This window comes from Trichoderma evansii (assembly GCF_050947405.1).
Source record: "Trichoderma evansii strain SZMC 28006 chromosome Unknown GGI43scaffold_1, whole genome shotgun sequence".
In the NCBI taxonomy this organism is placed as follows: Eukaryota; Fungi; Ascomycota; class Sordariomycetes; order Hypocreales; family Hypocreaceae; genus Trichoderma; species Trichoderma evansii.
This window is the reverse complement of record NW_028145205.1, coordinates 1,609,445-1,625,112: the sequence shown is the minus strand read 5'-3', so window position 1 is coordinate 1,625,112 and position 15,668 is coordinate 1,609,445. Positions and strand designations below refer to the sequence as shown.

At 50.7% G+C, this 15,668-nt stretch overlaps 4 protein-coding genes across 4 annotated transcripts; 3 read left to right on the top strand and 1 right to left on the bottom strand.

Annotated features, from left to right (window-relative positions):
• Positions 1-9: 9 nt before the first annotated feature.
• On the bottom strand, positions 10-3,166 carry GGI43DRAFT_15864 (dual specificity phosphatase). Its single transcript, XM_083199531.1, has one exon. The coding sequence runs from the start codon at positions 2,990-2,992 to the stop codon at positions 590-592; it is 2,403 nt and encodes an 800-aa protein (XP_083066154.1). The 5' UTR covers positions 2,993-3,166; the 3' UTR covers positions 10-589.
• Positions 3,167-5,288: 2,122 nt separating this feature from the next.
• Positions 5,289-6,372, top strand: GGI43DRAFT_15750 (uncharacterized protein). The gene is made up of 2 exons (XM_083199519.1): positions 5,289-5,793; positions 5,859-6,372. Exons 1-2 carry the CDS (start codon positions 5,635-5,637, stop codon positions 6,282-6,284), a joined length of 585 nt encoding a protein of 194 aa, XP_083066153.1. The 5' UTR covers positions 5,289-5,634; the 3' UTR covers positions 6,285-6,372.
• Positions 6,373-9,992: 3,620 nt separating this feature from the next.
• Positions 9,993-13,893, top strand: GGI43DRAFT_427185 (uncharacterized protein; the record flags this gene model as incomplete). Its single annotated transcript, XM_083208776.1, has 2 exons — positions 9,993-11,213; positions 11,486-13,893. The coding sequence occupies 2 exons, from the start codon at positions 9,993-9,995 to the stop codon at positions 13,427-13,429; spliced, it is 3,165 nt and encodes a 1,054-aa protein (XP_083066152.1). The 3' UTR covers positions 13,430-13,893.
• On the top strand, positions 13,894-15,626 carry GGI43DRAFT_15400 (tRNA 2'-phosphotransferase). Its single transcript, XM_083199467.1, has 2 exons — positions 13,894-14,798; positions 14,859-15,626. The coding sequence occupies exons 1-2, from the start codon at positions 14,358-14,360 to the stop codon at positions 15,516-15,518; spliced, it is 1,101 nt and encodes a 366-aa protein (XP_083066151.1). The 5' UTR covers positions 13,894-14,357; the 3' UTR covers positions 15,519-15,626.
• The last annotated feature ends 42 nt before the right edge of the window (positions 15,627-15,668 follow it).

Below are 15,668 nucleotides of genomic sequence, written 5' to 3'. Positions count from 1 at the left end.
TTTGATGTTATCCAAACAACCAAGCCTTAAAAAAAAAAAAAAAACAGATGCGCAAAACGAGTGAGCATATAAACACAAGAAAAACAAATTTGATAAGTACACGGAAGGAAAAAGAGAGAAAACAAAAAGCCATGTATGGTTTATATGTGCAAGGTGATGTATAATTTTTTCCTTTCTTTCTCCTACCCTCGGTGGTTTATTCAAGCCAGAAACGCCAGGAAGCGGATCTCTCAAGTTGTATCCCCTTTTTGAGCTTTGACTCTTCTATTGACAAAGGAAGATGAGAGCAAAGAGATGATGCATTGACAAGGAATTAGCTTGGCCTTGAATTTTTCTGAAGCCCACATGAGCGAGAACGCCCGTAAATGCTTCTGTTCCCGTACGAGAAAGTAATCAATAGTTCTGTTGTACACCATTGAACGCCTGTAAATGCCATAGAAAAGAAATCTCGACAACGAGAGAGGAAGCTAATAGCGAGAGCCAAAGACAACAACACGCCTCTGACAGCTTTGATGGTGATGTCAGTCTTCACCATTTCCCTTCTAAGACAGTATTTTGAACCAAAATTAACAAGTTTGGTGCCGACCCATCATAGAATGTCATCAATGGAGCGAATAATGGGTGCTTCGCCTTTTGTCGGTGGGCTTCGCGGGTCTGCCATCTGGGCTGGCCTACCGAATGCGAAAAGCGAATCTCGGTTAAAAGTGGTCCGCCTTGGGGAGAATAGATTTTCGGTGAGCTCTGATCGCTCGATGAATCTCATTCCAGCAATAGAGGTCAAGTCTCGTACTGGATTACTAGTCATTTCTTCGTCTCTAGGAGACGACATGACGACATCCTCGTCAGGAAAGATGGCCGAAAAATGGACGGCTTTTTCGCTGGGAGTCTGAAGCGGAAGAGTAGATGAATAACCACGAACCCCAAGAGTTGAGTAAGATGCGGTCGGCTTCAGTCTGGGACCGCCCATCGGGGCCAAGCTTGACTTCATTCTTCCTTGAGCCGACTTTGGGCGTAGAGGAGGAGCCTGGAGCTTGAATGGGGAAGGAGACGGCGGTGGAAGGAGATCCGGTCTTGACTGTCGAGGGCTAGGCTCTGGTTCCATAATTATAGGCTCCATCTGCTTGGCCTTCTTCTGTTCCGGCTCCCTCTGCTCAGACCGATCAAAGGTATCCCTCCACGAGAATGTCAGTGGTGCCGAAGCAGGCCCGGGAGAAACAGTCTGAAGCTCATCCGAGTGTCCTGGGAGGAGGCTTGGGCGAGCTTTGTGATCACTTCCCTGTCTGTCCCTGCCGTTCTCAGCGGGTAGAGGTGCAGTGTGCGGCTCTTTAGATACAATTTCGATTGCGTCTGCGGATAGAGTCAATCTATGTTTTGACGGGCTTCGTCCGTTTCGAGGTCTATAGGGACCAGCGCCTGGTGAAGTGCGCTTCATAGATATATCCTTTTGAAAATCTTGTAGTGAATACATGAGCTTCATGTTCGGGCTGATCCAACGGCTCTTGGCTTGCGCAGCGTGATACGCATCGTTGACACTGTAATGGGGATTTTGGTACAGGCCATAGGCAATAATAAGACTAGCCGATCGACTAGCTCCCTGTTGACAGTGGATAAGCACCTTCTTTCCTTCCTTTGTGCGTTTTTCAATTGTCTCACAGAGATGCATGAGATCTGGCGCGATATCGGTATTGTGATCCCAAAGCATATGAATGTACTCGGGAATATTGAGAGCATTTGCCTTGGGCGTCGTTGGCGTGTCCATTGAGCTGTCCTCAGATAGCTGATATTCCCATGCGGTAGAGAAGCTGGTGTTTGAGCCAGCTGTATCTGGAATAGGGCTCAGATTGGACGACAATCCTTTGCCTCGAGAAGAAGGACCGTGCAAAGAAGGCTTGGCCGGCTCTTCTCTGGCTTCGAAAGGATTCCGAACTTCGTGTGCGACATTGATGACTACATCAAATCGGGAAGCTTCTTCGGCTGTAGGTTCTAGATATAAAAAGACGTTGTCGCCGTAAATGGCAATTGGCCCATCGGGATATCCTGGCGTTTTCTGGTCTTCGTTGTTCTCATTCTCACGGTAAGGCTCATCAAAGTCATTTCGAGACGCAAGCTGTGTCTTGATCGGGGTATGATCCTCTTCCATGATTGCAGAATCGAAAGTCAAGTTCATGCTGGATTTCATGGGTCGCAAGAACTCTGATAGCCCCGACTCGTTGCGCTCAAGGACCTTGGGGAAGGTCATTCCACCGGGTGGCCCAAACGTGGATGTTTTCAAAGAAGACGACTGAATAGAGGGTGATGACGTTGAGTGCTTGAGGGCGCGGCGCTGCAGAATTGGCGGCACGCTGGGTGACCCTGGCACTTCCAGCGACGTCTTGGTAATTAAATCCGAAGCATTGGTCTTGAGGCTGAGGAGGCTGGGCTTCCTCTTCATGGCAGGGATTGCCGGTTTGATGAAAGATGGAGAGCAAGGTTCTGAAACCATCTTGGATGTAGCGTTTGCTGCGGTTGGTGGTTGAATTGATAGACCCTTCATATTCCTTGGTTTCCTTGGCGCTGGAGATGTCATAGGGCGCTCCAACGCGCTCGCCTCCGAAATGCTAAGCAGTGAAACCGGGTTTGATGGGCCACTGAAGCTTGCAGAGTGAAAATTGTTGAGCGGAATCAGGTTAAGCGGAGAGTCTGGCGATGATGATGGCGACGGATCTGAAAGAGGTGAGGAGTCTGTGGTAGAAAGCGTGGTGGTAGGAGACGAATCGTCGGATTCTGAAGTCTGAGTCGAAGTGCTGTCGCGGTGCTTGTGGCTTTGGTCTGGGCCAAGACAAGCTTGGAGACTGGTTTGTTGAGTGGAGGTTTTGGGCGCCACCTCCAGAAACTTGGAACCAACTACTGTGAAGGTGTCCTGGTCTGCCATAGCCTCGGCTTCAAGATCGAAGACGGACATGAACGTCGGTATCTGATCTTCGTACACCTGGCGCGCCGCAGCCGAGGGCATGATTTCGAACGAGCTGTGCTGTTGTTTTTCCAAGCCTTGAGAATCTCTCACACAAAACAAGTCGCTGTCTTTCTTGTGGTAAATACGTGTAATGCTGCTTGCTTTTGTCGACTGACGTAGGAGTTGAATTATTAGAGAAACGATGCGATCCGCTCAAGATTATACTTTGAAGGAAAAGAGAACTGGAAAAGAACAAAGATTGACGAGAGAACGAATGTTGAACAGATGGTTCGAAAGAACGAATTGGCGAAGAGTAAATTAAATTCAAGAAGGGAATCAATGGACAGCACAGCTGAATCCGGTGGTGCGTAGTTCGCGGGTACAAAACACGACCAAGTGGTCGGAGTAATGGCCCAGGTGGCGTTCGTTTCAAGGATGGCGCAAACAGCTGACGAGGCGAAAGGCGGTTGCAGCGCTTCTTGTGCGGGCCAGAACAGACAGAAAGAGGAAAAGGAAAAAAAAGAGGCGAAGAAGAAGCTCCCGCGGATCGTCGACAACCAGGACAATGAAGCGTGATCTCGAGGTCTCAAACTGAGCCGGGAAGGGAGATGGAAGGAATGGTACCAAAAAATGGAGGTGAAACAAGAACGGCGCCTAATTAGCGGACGGCCACATGCAGGATAGCCGCTGGAGCAGAAAGAAGAAAGAGGAAGAAGCGAGAAAACGAGAAACAAGGCAGCGCCGAGGGTGCAGATGCCGGATCCTGCGCGAGGGCGAGCGGGAACAAGAAAAGGGAGGGCTTGGCTGCTGGTGCTGGATGTTGCAAAGAAAAAAAAAAACAAATACAGGACAGAGGAAGAATTGGATGGACCTGGCGTGACGGTGTTTGAGAGGCTCGACAGCGACAAACGGCGGCTGGGGCAAGGACGGGCTACCTGGAAGGGGGGGCAGCTGCAGGCGAAGCAGCGCTACCAAGTGCTAAGTGCGCCTGCTATAGACGCTAGGCGGCCCCAGGTAACGGTGACCTTGTCCGGCGTCCAGGGCAGGGCTCCCGGGCAGCTCAGCCACCACGGCAACGAGGTGAGACTTAAGTAGAGGCTACCTGCGAGCCTACTAGAGCAAGAGCAGTAGTACAAGTACGTGCTATTAGTAGCAGCACCGATTCCTGCTCACAGGGTCATGATTAATTACCGATTGGTGATGACTTGCTGGCTTTTCTCGTCTGCTCTCACGCCGCACCCGCCGCGGTCCACGGCCAGTGCTAAAAGTAGAAATGCGCGCTACGCCACTGCCAGATAGTCCTGCTCTGGTTCTCCGCGAGCATCCGCAATTGCGCAAATCCCCACGCAGCAGCCGCCCGTCCCCTCCGTCGTGAAATTTCGCGGTCCTCGCAGACGACAAAGTGCTCGACGCATGCCAACAGCTTGCCGTGGCTCCAGCCAGTCACAGCGCCGCAAGCAGGTCCAGCTAGCAGGGGAGAAAGGCAAGAAAAAAAAAAGAGCCCCCCACCTCCTCGTTTCGAAGTGGTTGAGCGGAGAACAGGGATTCGATTGATGCGTGCGAAACAGCGCCTAGGCTAAATATAGCCCTGCCCAGCCGGCCAGGCGCCAAGGCCCAGCCAATGAGGCGCTGCGGTCCAGATTGTCGTGCAGGACGACTGCTTAAATTTAGCCCTCGGTGGGTCCCGTCGTGTCCGTCCGCAGCCAGAAAATTTCAAGAGATTACTGGTATTAGAGCAGCCATGCCTGCTGCACAGTGCCATTCGTTTTCTTGTTTCTGGTGCTGTGCAGTGCTGTGCAGTGCTGTGCAGTGCAGCAGCCGCAGCAGCTGCAGCTACGAGTATTTGCAGCCTCTTCTTTTTCTTTCGATTACTTTCTCTTCTGCTTTCGTCTGCCTGTCCCTGTCTTGCTTTTGCTGACCCTTTCTCAAGTACAAGTCTCTCCTCCCCTCTGCCTCATGTACATACACCACGATCCAGGCAGCTGCGTCGACGGGCGTGGACTGGACTGACTGGTGACGGTGACTCCGTACGGCAAACGGCTGCGGGCACGGAGCGCCAATAGTTTCAGCAAGTGCTACCCAGGTGGCAAGAACATCATGTCATGATTCCCTACCGTCTCGTACGGATCATGACCTCATCTCGTCGCTATCGACAAACTCGAAACTCTGACCGTCGAGACATGGGTCAAGGGTGGCGGTACCTACCTATGTACATCCGTACAGCACGGCATCTGCCTGTGATAAGCCAGCTCGCTCGCTACAAATATGCCCAGATTAGCATGCATGTAAGTCCAGAATATGTTTCGCCTTGGCAGGTGTGAGATCTTCTCCCCTCACGAAAGCGGAGCGCTATACGGCCCTCCAGCCTGTATTATTCCGTATTCCGTAGCACAGATTAGTCGTTATTCTGTGTCATGATGATTGATACACTTCTTTTTTTACTATTCTCTGCTTCGTCTCGTTCGTTTTCTCACTCAGCACCCAAACGAAACCAATCCAAGACTAGCAGCCCGCGCTGACGGGACTATAGGGCCTATAAATAGATTTATAATCGGTATTCAGCGGCATGTCGCCAGCTGCGTCAGTCGGTTTTGAGTCAGTATCCATTACATATCAGACATCGATTGGATCTCACATGATCAGCGGCGCAGCGCCACAGGAGAAATTCGTCGCCTATAGCTGGAGACTGTCTTCATATCAAGATGCGACCTCCAATAGGCAGCGAGTTTGGATGTAGCATCAGCAAACTGTGGAGAAGGTACATTCATACTAGCAGGGTCTCTGCTAATGTGAGACCCTGTGTGCTCGTGTGCAAAGTATCTTATACTCGTACCTTTACTAGGTACCTGTACAGATACCGCATCAAGGTAAACATTGCATCCAATGTCCAATCCAAAACTACTAAGGAAGCACTGCTACTATCTACTCTGGGGCATTTACTTGTACGGGGTATTTATTTACGATGATTACTCCGTATATAGTGATACATAGAGAGTCCCGAAACAGGGCTGGCGCGCACAAAAGGGCTCATCGCAATTTCAGCGTGTCGATCTTTGCGCGCCAAATTAGTGTTTCTGGCAATTTGCAGATTAAGGTTGCTTTGTACAGGAACCTGCACATACAGTGCTGCCATCGACTTACACTGTCGTTTTGTACGAATTTTCAGGGCCATGTGATGCAATCGACACTATCGGGACAAGTCCCCGCGGGTAGTGTTTCGATACCCTTACAACCATCCCATTTTCATTTCCGATGGGAATCTAATATACACGTGGGAAAGGGAACCCTGAGACGCACTCACGGAGTAGAATGCATCCATTTCAAGGGTTCAATTAAGCTACCGAGCTACTAGTAGTCGCGGGAACTCATTAATTACCCAATGTAAAGGGAGGAAACATTCCCCAGGCGCCTGGGCGACCATATGAAACCAAAGCCCGACGGTCGATATTGAGGTCCAGTACACAATTCCACGTGGCTAACTATTTCTACCACTTTTGTCTTGGTCACAAAGTGAAAGGCAGAAACACATGACTTTCGACACAAAGAGACACGTCGTACGAGGAATCCAAAGGAGTTGTGAGTACTCCGTATGTTTAAAGAGTGTTACAAAGGGCATGCCTCAAAGTGGGCCAGTTTCGACAAACCTGACACTCGACATGAAGCATTTGAAACGGGAAGGGGCTGGAGGGGGTGCCGTCTTGCTGTAACCGATGGTAAAAATTTTTTTCCGGGGAAATCAATATCCAGGGTTAAAGTAACAACAGCTATGACGAGCAGAAAAAGAGAAGAAGAAAAAAATCTGGGCGAGAAAAGTGTGTAGTGGCCTTTGATGGGCTAACGGTTGACAGCTCAAGGGGGCGCATAACATACTGACGTCTATCCATCATACAGGTACGAAAACTTCAATATAATGCACAAGACGCTAAAACACTATTAAGCATCGCTTAGCTAGTACACAATGCCATGAAACGGAGCCATCTCTATATTTCCGAAGTTGGTCTGAAAATTTTTCATTCGCCGCCGAGGATCCCCGATGTCTTCCTTCCTCACGCTCCTTTGTCTTGTTGTGTTACTTCAAAATTCTCTCAAGATGAGCCCAAGAAAACGCAAAACACAAAACACAAAAGCAATGGCAATAATGGAGTAAAGCGTGACGCCATGTGCGTTCGGTTAAAAGTCTCCGCAAGGGGCCCCAATATCGTGTTTGATAAGAATCTTACCCCTGAAGGCAACCTGAAATGGCTAAGAACTCTTCCTAGTCAGGACCCGATTTGTCCCCATTCTCGCCCCGTGCCATAGTGTACTGCGATTGGACAATGTAGAATGGCTTGAGTGTTTTTCGAAAGATACTACGGAGTACGAAGTGTATATATACAGATTGGAAAATTGCTTACCACATATATAGGAGTTTCTGACAGGAACAAGCTTCACAAATGATTAGGCAAGCCCTAGTAACGCTCCACTTCTGAGCTACGAATACCCACGATTGACATACAATCTTCCTGGCGGATAGCCGAAGTCGCTGAGAAGTTAAACTGGATGGCGCCTTCACGATTCCAGCTGGAAGGATTACTCCGTTCGTGTTACAGATAAGGTAGAGGGTGCACAGGCGATCGGATCGGCCCAGGCTCACATCGAAAAGAAGCAATTCCGCGCTGCAACCTAGCCTTTCCCTGCAAAATTTTACTTCTTAGCCCGACGCGGCGAACGATGGATGAGCTAGAAACCCTTTGATGGGTTCTTAGATTCGATAATTTCGTCTCTAACCGCTCCTCCCAATCTTGGACATACGTACGGTTATCTCGGCGCTTTCCAATTAGCAGCAGCATCACGGATATAACATCACTACTAGGTAAAGTGTCTGCCCCGTGAGCATAAATGAGAAAGCGACGAGAACAGTTTAGCTTGGCTGAGGACCCTCGCAACGCCTGATACAGAAACGGTTGGTCTAGCTCTTCATATGCCGGGCCACCAGGGTCAAGCTGTCAACTTCATAACGATACTTCGTATGAGGCACTCTTTCCGGAACTGAAACCCAGCGCAATCTGCCAAATGGAGAGAGGTCATATCCGCATGCCCGTATGTCTGCTTTTGACATTACCAATAAGATAAAGCTATTTACCAACGCATGGAGTTTTAAGCTATTGGCTTCGACGTTGGTGAGTTGCTTGAGCTGCTTTGGGTTCTCAATATCCTAAAGAGGGGCTAGCGCTCTTCTCACTTGGGACAACAGTCCACCGTAATAACAACCCCATGCAGCTTGTTGCGAGATTTGAGCGGCTCAGTTCTCACTCCTGGCAGCGGCCGTCTAAATATTGTAGTGATAAATATGTATGACGAGTGAAGTAGCTGAGCTTTGGGAGTCATAAAGATGGACAGAAGCATAAAGAAGCAAAAAGAAATAAAAGACGAATAAGCAAATAGCTGCGGTATAAGACACGGGACGGACTAAAGCATAGCTGCCTTGTGAGGAGAAATACTTGGGCTAATCTACGCAAGATTGGGCTCTCACAAGCGCCATTTATGAGGCAGCCGTGTGCCTCATATCTAATATAACATAAGCGAGTCTGGGCCGTATTAGGTAGCCCTCAATGTTGGGTAGATACGATTTGGGTAGATGCGTTCTAGGCAGTGCTGTTCGCAGGCTGATCTGCCTCCCTAGGACCAACGCGGCACTACGGAGCGCTAACTTGGGCCATCCATCCAATGTGATCCCGGCTGGCGATTGATTCGCGAACCGCCCGTCATCCCGAACGCAAGCTCTTTGCCTGCCTTGCGCTGCTGTACGGGCCTGGAGAAGGTCAAGCAGGTTGCAGGCGCCTAAAGGGTAAACGGGGATGCAAATCTCACTCAGTGGCATGTTCCCATGATCACAGCCGTGGAACCAGATTTGCTGCTTCCGCAGTCTCCATTCTCCTGCATATGCCGGCCTTCTCGACGTCGTCTAAGAGGTCGGGATGCTCGCCAGGCCAGCACAGCAGGCCTGCCCCACGGCCCTAGAGCAGCAGCCGAATCATTCAGCTCCCTTGACATGCATAGCAAGCTCCGTAGGCGTCCTGCAAGGACTGTATAGAATGGAGAAGGGCGACGGGAATCGCCTCCACCGCGAAAGGCTTTGCATCATGACGCGTTTGCCCGGCAGCAGAGCCGTTGGCAGATCCGGATGCTCCACGGCCGTTGTTGGCCTGGGGCTTTAGGCCAGCGTATCGCGCCTTGATGCGGCAGCGCAACACCGTAGTGATATCTGACTTGTTTGTATATCGCCCTGCATCCGCACAACAGGCCATTCATTTGCAGTCCTCCAATGTCCAGCGCAGGGGACCGCCAATGCTTGTCTAGCCTGGTTTATGCTGCAAGCTGTCGACGTCCAGGGCCGCTGCCCCCCTCGCGTTCCCCTCCCTTCAGGCGTGCGCGCTGCTCACCGTGATTCCAACTCTCCTGTCTGCATTTCGCTCAGCCAAAAAAGCTCGACTCCCAGCTGTCTTCCTGCCTGCTCCTTACTCCATAGTCCATACCCTCCTTCGACACCAGCTGGGGGCGGCACTGTTGGCCGAACGTTTTATATCCCTTCCGACAGCCACTCTTACGCTTTGCTCCGCCGCCAGGGCGCTTGCTCAGCTCGCTTCTTTTTTCTTTTCCTGTCTCGCCATTGAGACGGACCCCTGCCCAGCTGCCATGCTATGAAAGCAAGGGGCGCCTATTCCAAGTACGCAAATTCGAACCGTCCTCGGCACCGTGGACACCCAAGCAGCCCCCCAAAAGCTATCCCCAAATTTTCGAGCAATTCCCGCGCGGCCAGCTACGGCGGCGTTGCAGAGGACTCGAAGCGTGCCAGATAGATCGTGCAGATCCCACACTGGGAACTTGAAACTTCGAAATCTATCTGGCGCAGAGAGACTCACCCTTGTCTCTGCCTTCTTTTTTATTTTTACATTTTTTTTTACGCTGTGGCTGATGAGAGAGACGCGGTCTGTCTCCCGCTGTCGCATGTACGAGTACACGCTGCTAGGACCACCCGTCGCTGCACTGCCCAGTACCGGTACAGCTGCCCGGCGCGAACATGACAGAGACTGCTAGTTTCACTACGGCTCGCTACGGCCAGGCGGCTTCCACTTCCACAGCCGCCAACCTCCCGGGCAAATCACTCGCAGGCTCATCCGCAGCGAGCATCACCGGACCCTCGTCGAACCTGCACTCGCACCGCCAGAGCAACAGCTCCTCCAAGCTACCGTCGTTCCGCTTCGCCGACATCAAGAACGGATCAGTCGCCTCATCACATCCGCAGCCCCTGCAGCACGCCGCGAAGCACTCGCTGGGCTCTTCTCGACAGCTCGCGCCCCCTGTGGCCTCCAGCGTCTCAGCCGCCTCGCAGTCAGACGTCGCTCCCAGAGATCGGCTGAAGACGCGATCGGAACCAGTTCCGACGAAAGTCTTGGCCTCATCTGCATCTGCGCGCAATCGCCAGGCGCCTCCCGCGTCCGAAAAGCTAGCATCACCGCCGCGTCCGAACCTGCGCCCTCGAGCATCGTATCAAACCGCCATCAAACCCCCAGCCGTGGAACAGATCCGCAGAGTCAGGCGCCCCTTGTCGTATCCCGATTCCCTATCCAACGAAGCTGCGCAGCCAGCAAAAACCACCACGAGCGTCGCGCGCTCGTCTTCCCTGAGGCAGAGCACTCGCCGGTTGCCAGCATCATCACGTAGCTCCATCGCCAACGGCGCAGTGACGCCCGAAGGTCCGCGCACTTCACTCAGCGCACGTTACCCTACCATCGACGAGGCCATCTCTCCCACCACGCGAGTATCGGATCCAAAACCGACTATCAAGGAGCGAACGCAAACACAGCGAGATCTATCAGCCTCCAAACCGCTGCCCTCTTCGGGTCTTTCAGATGAAAATCAGGACCAGTCGCAACAGCGTCCACCTGTTTCTTATAAGCCCCTGGTAAACAGCGCCACTGCCGGCCAGCCAACGGCTTCGATCGCTTCTCGATTACCGCCCACCCGGGGCATTCGATCGTCGGGCTCTCGCAAGAGCTCCACCGACGACGGTATGAGCTACAACTCTCGTGGCTACGATGCGGAAGATCGATTCATCGACTCGACTGACGACCACACCCTTCGCGCCTCGGACGGAGATTTCTTTGAACAAAGGAGCCCCCCTGGATCCAGACACGGCACTAACGGCGATGATACGGGCGATGTCTTTCTAAAAATTGCTTCGGAAGAGGCAGCACGAAATTCAGAAACCAACAGCGCCAGTGACAGACCTACTACTACGGTAAGTAAAAGGAAAAATCAAAAAAAAAAAAAAAAAAAAAAAAAAAAAAACTACTTTTTTTTTATATCCTTTAATAGGTGTAAAGGTGTTTTATTTAGCGTCGCATCGCCCTTTGTTCATGTTTCTCATTTATGCCATTTCCTTTGATATGACTGCCGTGTTCAAACTCTGGATAAAAGCCCGCTGCTACCCGCTATCACAACATGAAATATGCAATATCTACATCATATTTTTTATAAGTCCCTCAGATTCTAACGGAATGTTTTTTATAGTACAAAATTAGTCGCACCACAAGTCAGCGCCCACTTTCACATGCTCCTACCTCTTACTACCCCGTATCCCCACCCTCAGTGAGCCGCAGGCTCTCTGATCAACAGGACCGGGAACGTCGTCGATCTGTCAGATACGAAGATGAATTAACAAGCGAAGTGGCACGGAGCAGCTCTTATCGCAGCAGCCAGCTGAGAGATAAGGCCATATCTTCCCGCCCCTCTGAAGACAGCTCCTCCAGGGCCAGCAGTTCGGGCCTACGTCCTTCACTAATGACGCCCCGATCTGCAGGTTTTCAAGATCAGGCTTCGGATAACTCTTTTTATAATAGAAGAAAGTCATCTGTTGTTGATTCTGCTTCCTCCAGCTCGGCCCGCTCACCGACTCATAAAGCCACTGTGCTCGTTCAAAGCCACACCAAGGCTTATAACCCATCACCTTTAAACCGATCTTTTGAGATGCAGGATGAGGATGATGAGCCCGATGCTGGTAATTTTGCTGACGGAACCGAATCCACCACGTCGACTAACGCACCGTCTACAGTCTGGGACGAACTGGACGACCTGAAATCGCGAATCCATCGTCTCGAATTGACTGGAAAGCTACCACCTACCTCTGCGGCCGCGCTGATCAAGTCTTCAGAAGACAGGCCGCCAACAGCTACAACGACAGTCACTACCATGTCAGTTTCTCCCAGAAAATCGGTAGCTGGCCAACAGACAGATGCCGGCAGCTCTACGTCGTCGCAACGAGAGGCGCACTCGAACTTGCATTCGGCGCTCGGTAAAATCAAGACAATTCTTAGCCCAGAAGTGTACCGCGCGCTTGAAACAGCCGCGAACGATGCTCTTGCACTATCCTCCATGATGGGCGCTCCTGGCCAGCCTGGCCCCATATCAGGCTCCGCCAGCGTTGTCAGCGGCGGCGGTGGACCTGCACTTACAGATCGTCAGCTTCGTCGCAGGACAGACAGTGTCTGTCGTAGCCTGACTGAACTTTGCATCGCCCTCGGTGAGGACTCGCCTCGGCCTACAGTGACGGTTCCGCAGGTCGTGACTACACAGCCTAACCCAACCCGAAGCCCGAGTTCGCACCCCGAGCCTCCGAAAACTCCAACTATGATGAACAGCAAGACCTATTCAGTTTCTCGTCGATCCAGCGTCGTGCCTGAACAAGCCACACAAATCATCAGCAGCCCCAGAACCACATCTAAATATGAGGAGCGACGAAGCATGATGTTGAACGGGAATCCTCTGACTAGTCCTCGAGCCTCTACGTCTACTCCTGCGACTCCTGTCGACTCAATGTCGGCTGCTCGTAGAGCCTCCATGGTAATATCGCGCGCTCGTCGAGCGATAACAGAGGAGCCGGAAGACGGCAGGAAGTCAACTGCTCTCTTGCGGAGTCGACGATTAGCGGGCGAAGAATCTGACGAGGGCGGCCGAAGAACCTCATTTCTCGTCCGTAACCGTCGGGGGACTGTTGGTGAGGAAGATGAAGGGGCTAGATTTAGAGCCCCATCTCGAGCTTTCACCGAAGTGACTGGGACTCGAGGAAGCACCAGAGAATATTCTCATGTTTCCGATGCCCCAACTCCGTTGCCTGAGATCAACACTCCACAGCCCCCGTCAGCCCTTAGCCGACGACGATTATTAACAACTTCCAACCTGCAACCTTCTCGCTTAACAGTTCCGTCTGCCGTTACCACGCCCACAACCAGGAGATTCTTGGAGAGATCGCTGCCTGAAGGCGTTGAGACTGGTCCTGAGAGACCTAGTGAAAACCGTCTCTCACGACATCTATCAGTTCAACATGGTTCTTCTAACCATACATCTACCTATCATTCCTTGCAGAATCGAACCAGTAGCCTGCAAATCCGTCGGACGAATCGGGATAATATGGCTATCCCGGCCTCCTCGACAACCGCCTCCAACGGCTTGAGATGACCGTCAACGACAACAAAACAACACGTTTAGATTTCATGATCTGTACCATACATAATCCATCTGCGAGCGTTTTCTTTTTTTGTCATTTTTTTGACCTCTCATTAATCTTTCACTATGTCTCAGTCTAATATTGCTGCCACATCTAGGCACTCTCACTCTCTCTCTCTCTCTTATTGTCTTTCATTATTTTCCTTTGTTCAAACCTCAAACATTACATGCCGCCTATTTCCTTCTTAGAACCACTGGGTTGACGACCTAACGACGGACGGCCTGCTTTGACTTCCCTCACGGAGCCAACTTCTCTTTGTCTTTCTTTTCTTGTTCATTTTCGAGTTTTTTTTTTTTCTTATCATTCATAAAGCGTGTATTACCTGGTTTTTGCTTGCGAGCATTAAAAAGCATTTTTCTTTATTTGAGAGGGTTGGTGCGTTGTGGCCTTGACCACACCTTTGTTTTTTTCTTCAGAGGCGAAGAGAGGAGTTTTGATTGTTTTTTATTTTAGAAGAGTTTAACTTCGTTTTTTCCTGAAGAGGGTGGGTTTGGTTGAAAGGCAGGCCGTGAAGTCATATTGGGACGGGGGACAGGGCGTAGAGATACGATACCTCTTTTTACTTCTTGTGGATTTTTTGATTGGTGATTTTTTTCTAAGGGAGCGAAACAAAAGATAGCATCGATGCGCGTGTGCAAATTTTTATAATAACAATTACTTTTTTTCTTGACTTTGAGTGGATGATGCTTTCTCTGTTTTGTGCTGGTATGTGAAAAATGTGGCGTATGGGTTATGTATAATATTGTGGTTGGCCAGGCAGATTGGCAGCAGCTGGAGTCTGCTGAGTCACGCCGATTTTATGAGCCATGGTAGGTAGGACTTTTAAGGTAGGCACACACTAAGGCAGTTTCCTGTATTTAGACTTGACCTTAAAAGCGAATGAGTATCTTGCCCAGATATTTATCAACAGAGCTGGCTAAGAGCTTCCTCTTTACACAGAAGCAATCAAATTCTCCACTTCGTAATCTCATCACAAAGAGCCATCACTCAAGGCGGCAGAATTTTACGGCAAGCCAGTGCCGTCGACTCAGTGCTACCACGTCTCATAAAACGGCACCGAATAGCTTTCGGGATACGAGTGAAATGAGTGCTTTAGAGGAAGACGGGTCGAGCACCGCCGCTCATCTCGCCCTAGAGGAGAAATATGCGGACGGCAAGAGGTCACGAGGCGGTGGTGGTCGTGGTCGTGGAGGCAGAGGAGGAGGCGGCCAGAGCAGAGAAGTGCTGGTTTCAAAGGCTCTTTCGAAGCTATTGAGACATCAGGCTGAGAATGCGGGGATCAAGCTCGATGCGGAGGGATTTGCGGCTCTTGATGAGGTGGTGAGTGGCTCTGATGCTATTGAAGGAGATATCTTTTATTCTGACTACATGTGTGTATAGCTGAACTGGGGTCCAATCCGATCTCTGAAAGTCACATTGACGGAGATCAAAGAAGTCGTTGCATCCAACGAAAAACAGCGCTTCACATTAAAGCTCAAAACGACACTCACCGCAGAGCCCTCAGAAGAAGCAGTCACACCTGCTCACTATGCCATTCGCGCCAACCAGGGACACTCTGTAAAGATTGAATCAGCCGCCCTACTCGAACCCATCACCTTCGAGGCGGGTAACGTGCCACCCAGGGTCCTCCACGGGACGTACTTTGCCTTCTGGCCGGCCATTGAAGAATCCGGCGGGCTGAAGGTCATGGGGCGGAATCACATCCACTGCTCGACGGGGACGCCAGAGGAAGGTGTCATGAGCGGCATGAGGAAGGATGCGGAGCTGGTGATTGAGATTGACGTGGAGAAGAGTCTACAGGATGGTATTCAGTGGTGGAGAAGTGATAATGGGGTTTTACTAACGGAGGGTGGACAGGAGGGAGTGTTGAGCACTACATACTTCAAGAAGGTTTACGGACGGAATATTGATGTTGGAGTGCTTTGGGAAGAAGGTGAGAGGCTGTCAAGTCTTCCTGAAGGAATTAAGGGAAAAGTTCCTCCTGGGAAGGGACCTCGAGGAGGTGGGAGAGGAAGAGGGGGTAGGGGAAGAGGACGATAGTAGATAACCAAAGAAACATTATGACAAAGATTTTAAGACAAAACGGAAAAAGTACTTCTGTTATCTTGAAGCAATTTTTATTGTTTGTTCCTTATTTCATGCAATCGTGTGATATCAAAGCTAATAATACTGTAGTCCAGCATATCCAAG

Bases quoted from the DNA above. Each gene is read 5' to 3' on its own strand.
- GGI43DRAFT_15864 (XM_083199531.1), bottom strand. From the start codon at position 2,992: ATGCCCTCGGCTGCGGCGCGCCAGGTGTACGAAGATCAGATACCGACG.
- GGI43DRAFT_15750 (XM_083199519.1), top strand. From the start codon at position 5,635: ATGCGACCTCCAATAGGCAGCGAGTTTGGATGTAGCATCAGCAAACTG. The intron at 5,794-5,858 runs ATCAAGGTAAAC...GCTACTATCTAC, and splicing joins GGTACCTGTACAGATACCGC to TCTGGGGCATTTACTTGTAC.
- GGI43DRAFT_15400 (XM_083199467.1), top strand. From the start codon at position 14,358: ATGAGTATCTTGCCCAGATATTTATCAACAGAGCTGGCTAAGAGCTTC. The intron at 14,799-14,858 runs GTGAGTGGCTCT...ATGTGTGTATAG, and splicing joins TTGCGGCTCTTGATGAGGTG to CTGAACTGGGGTCCAATCCG.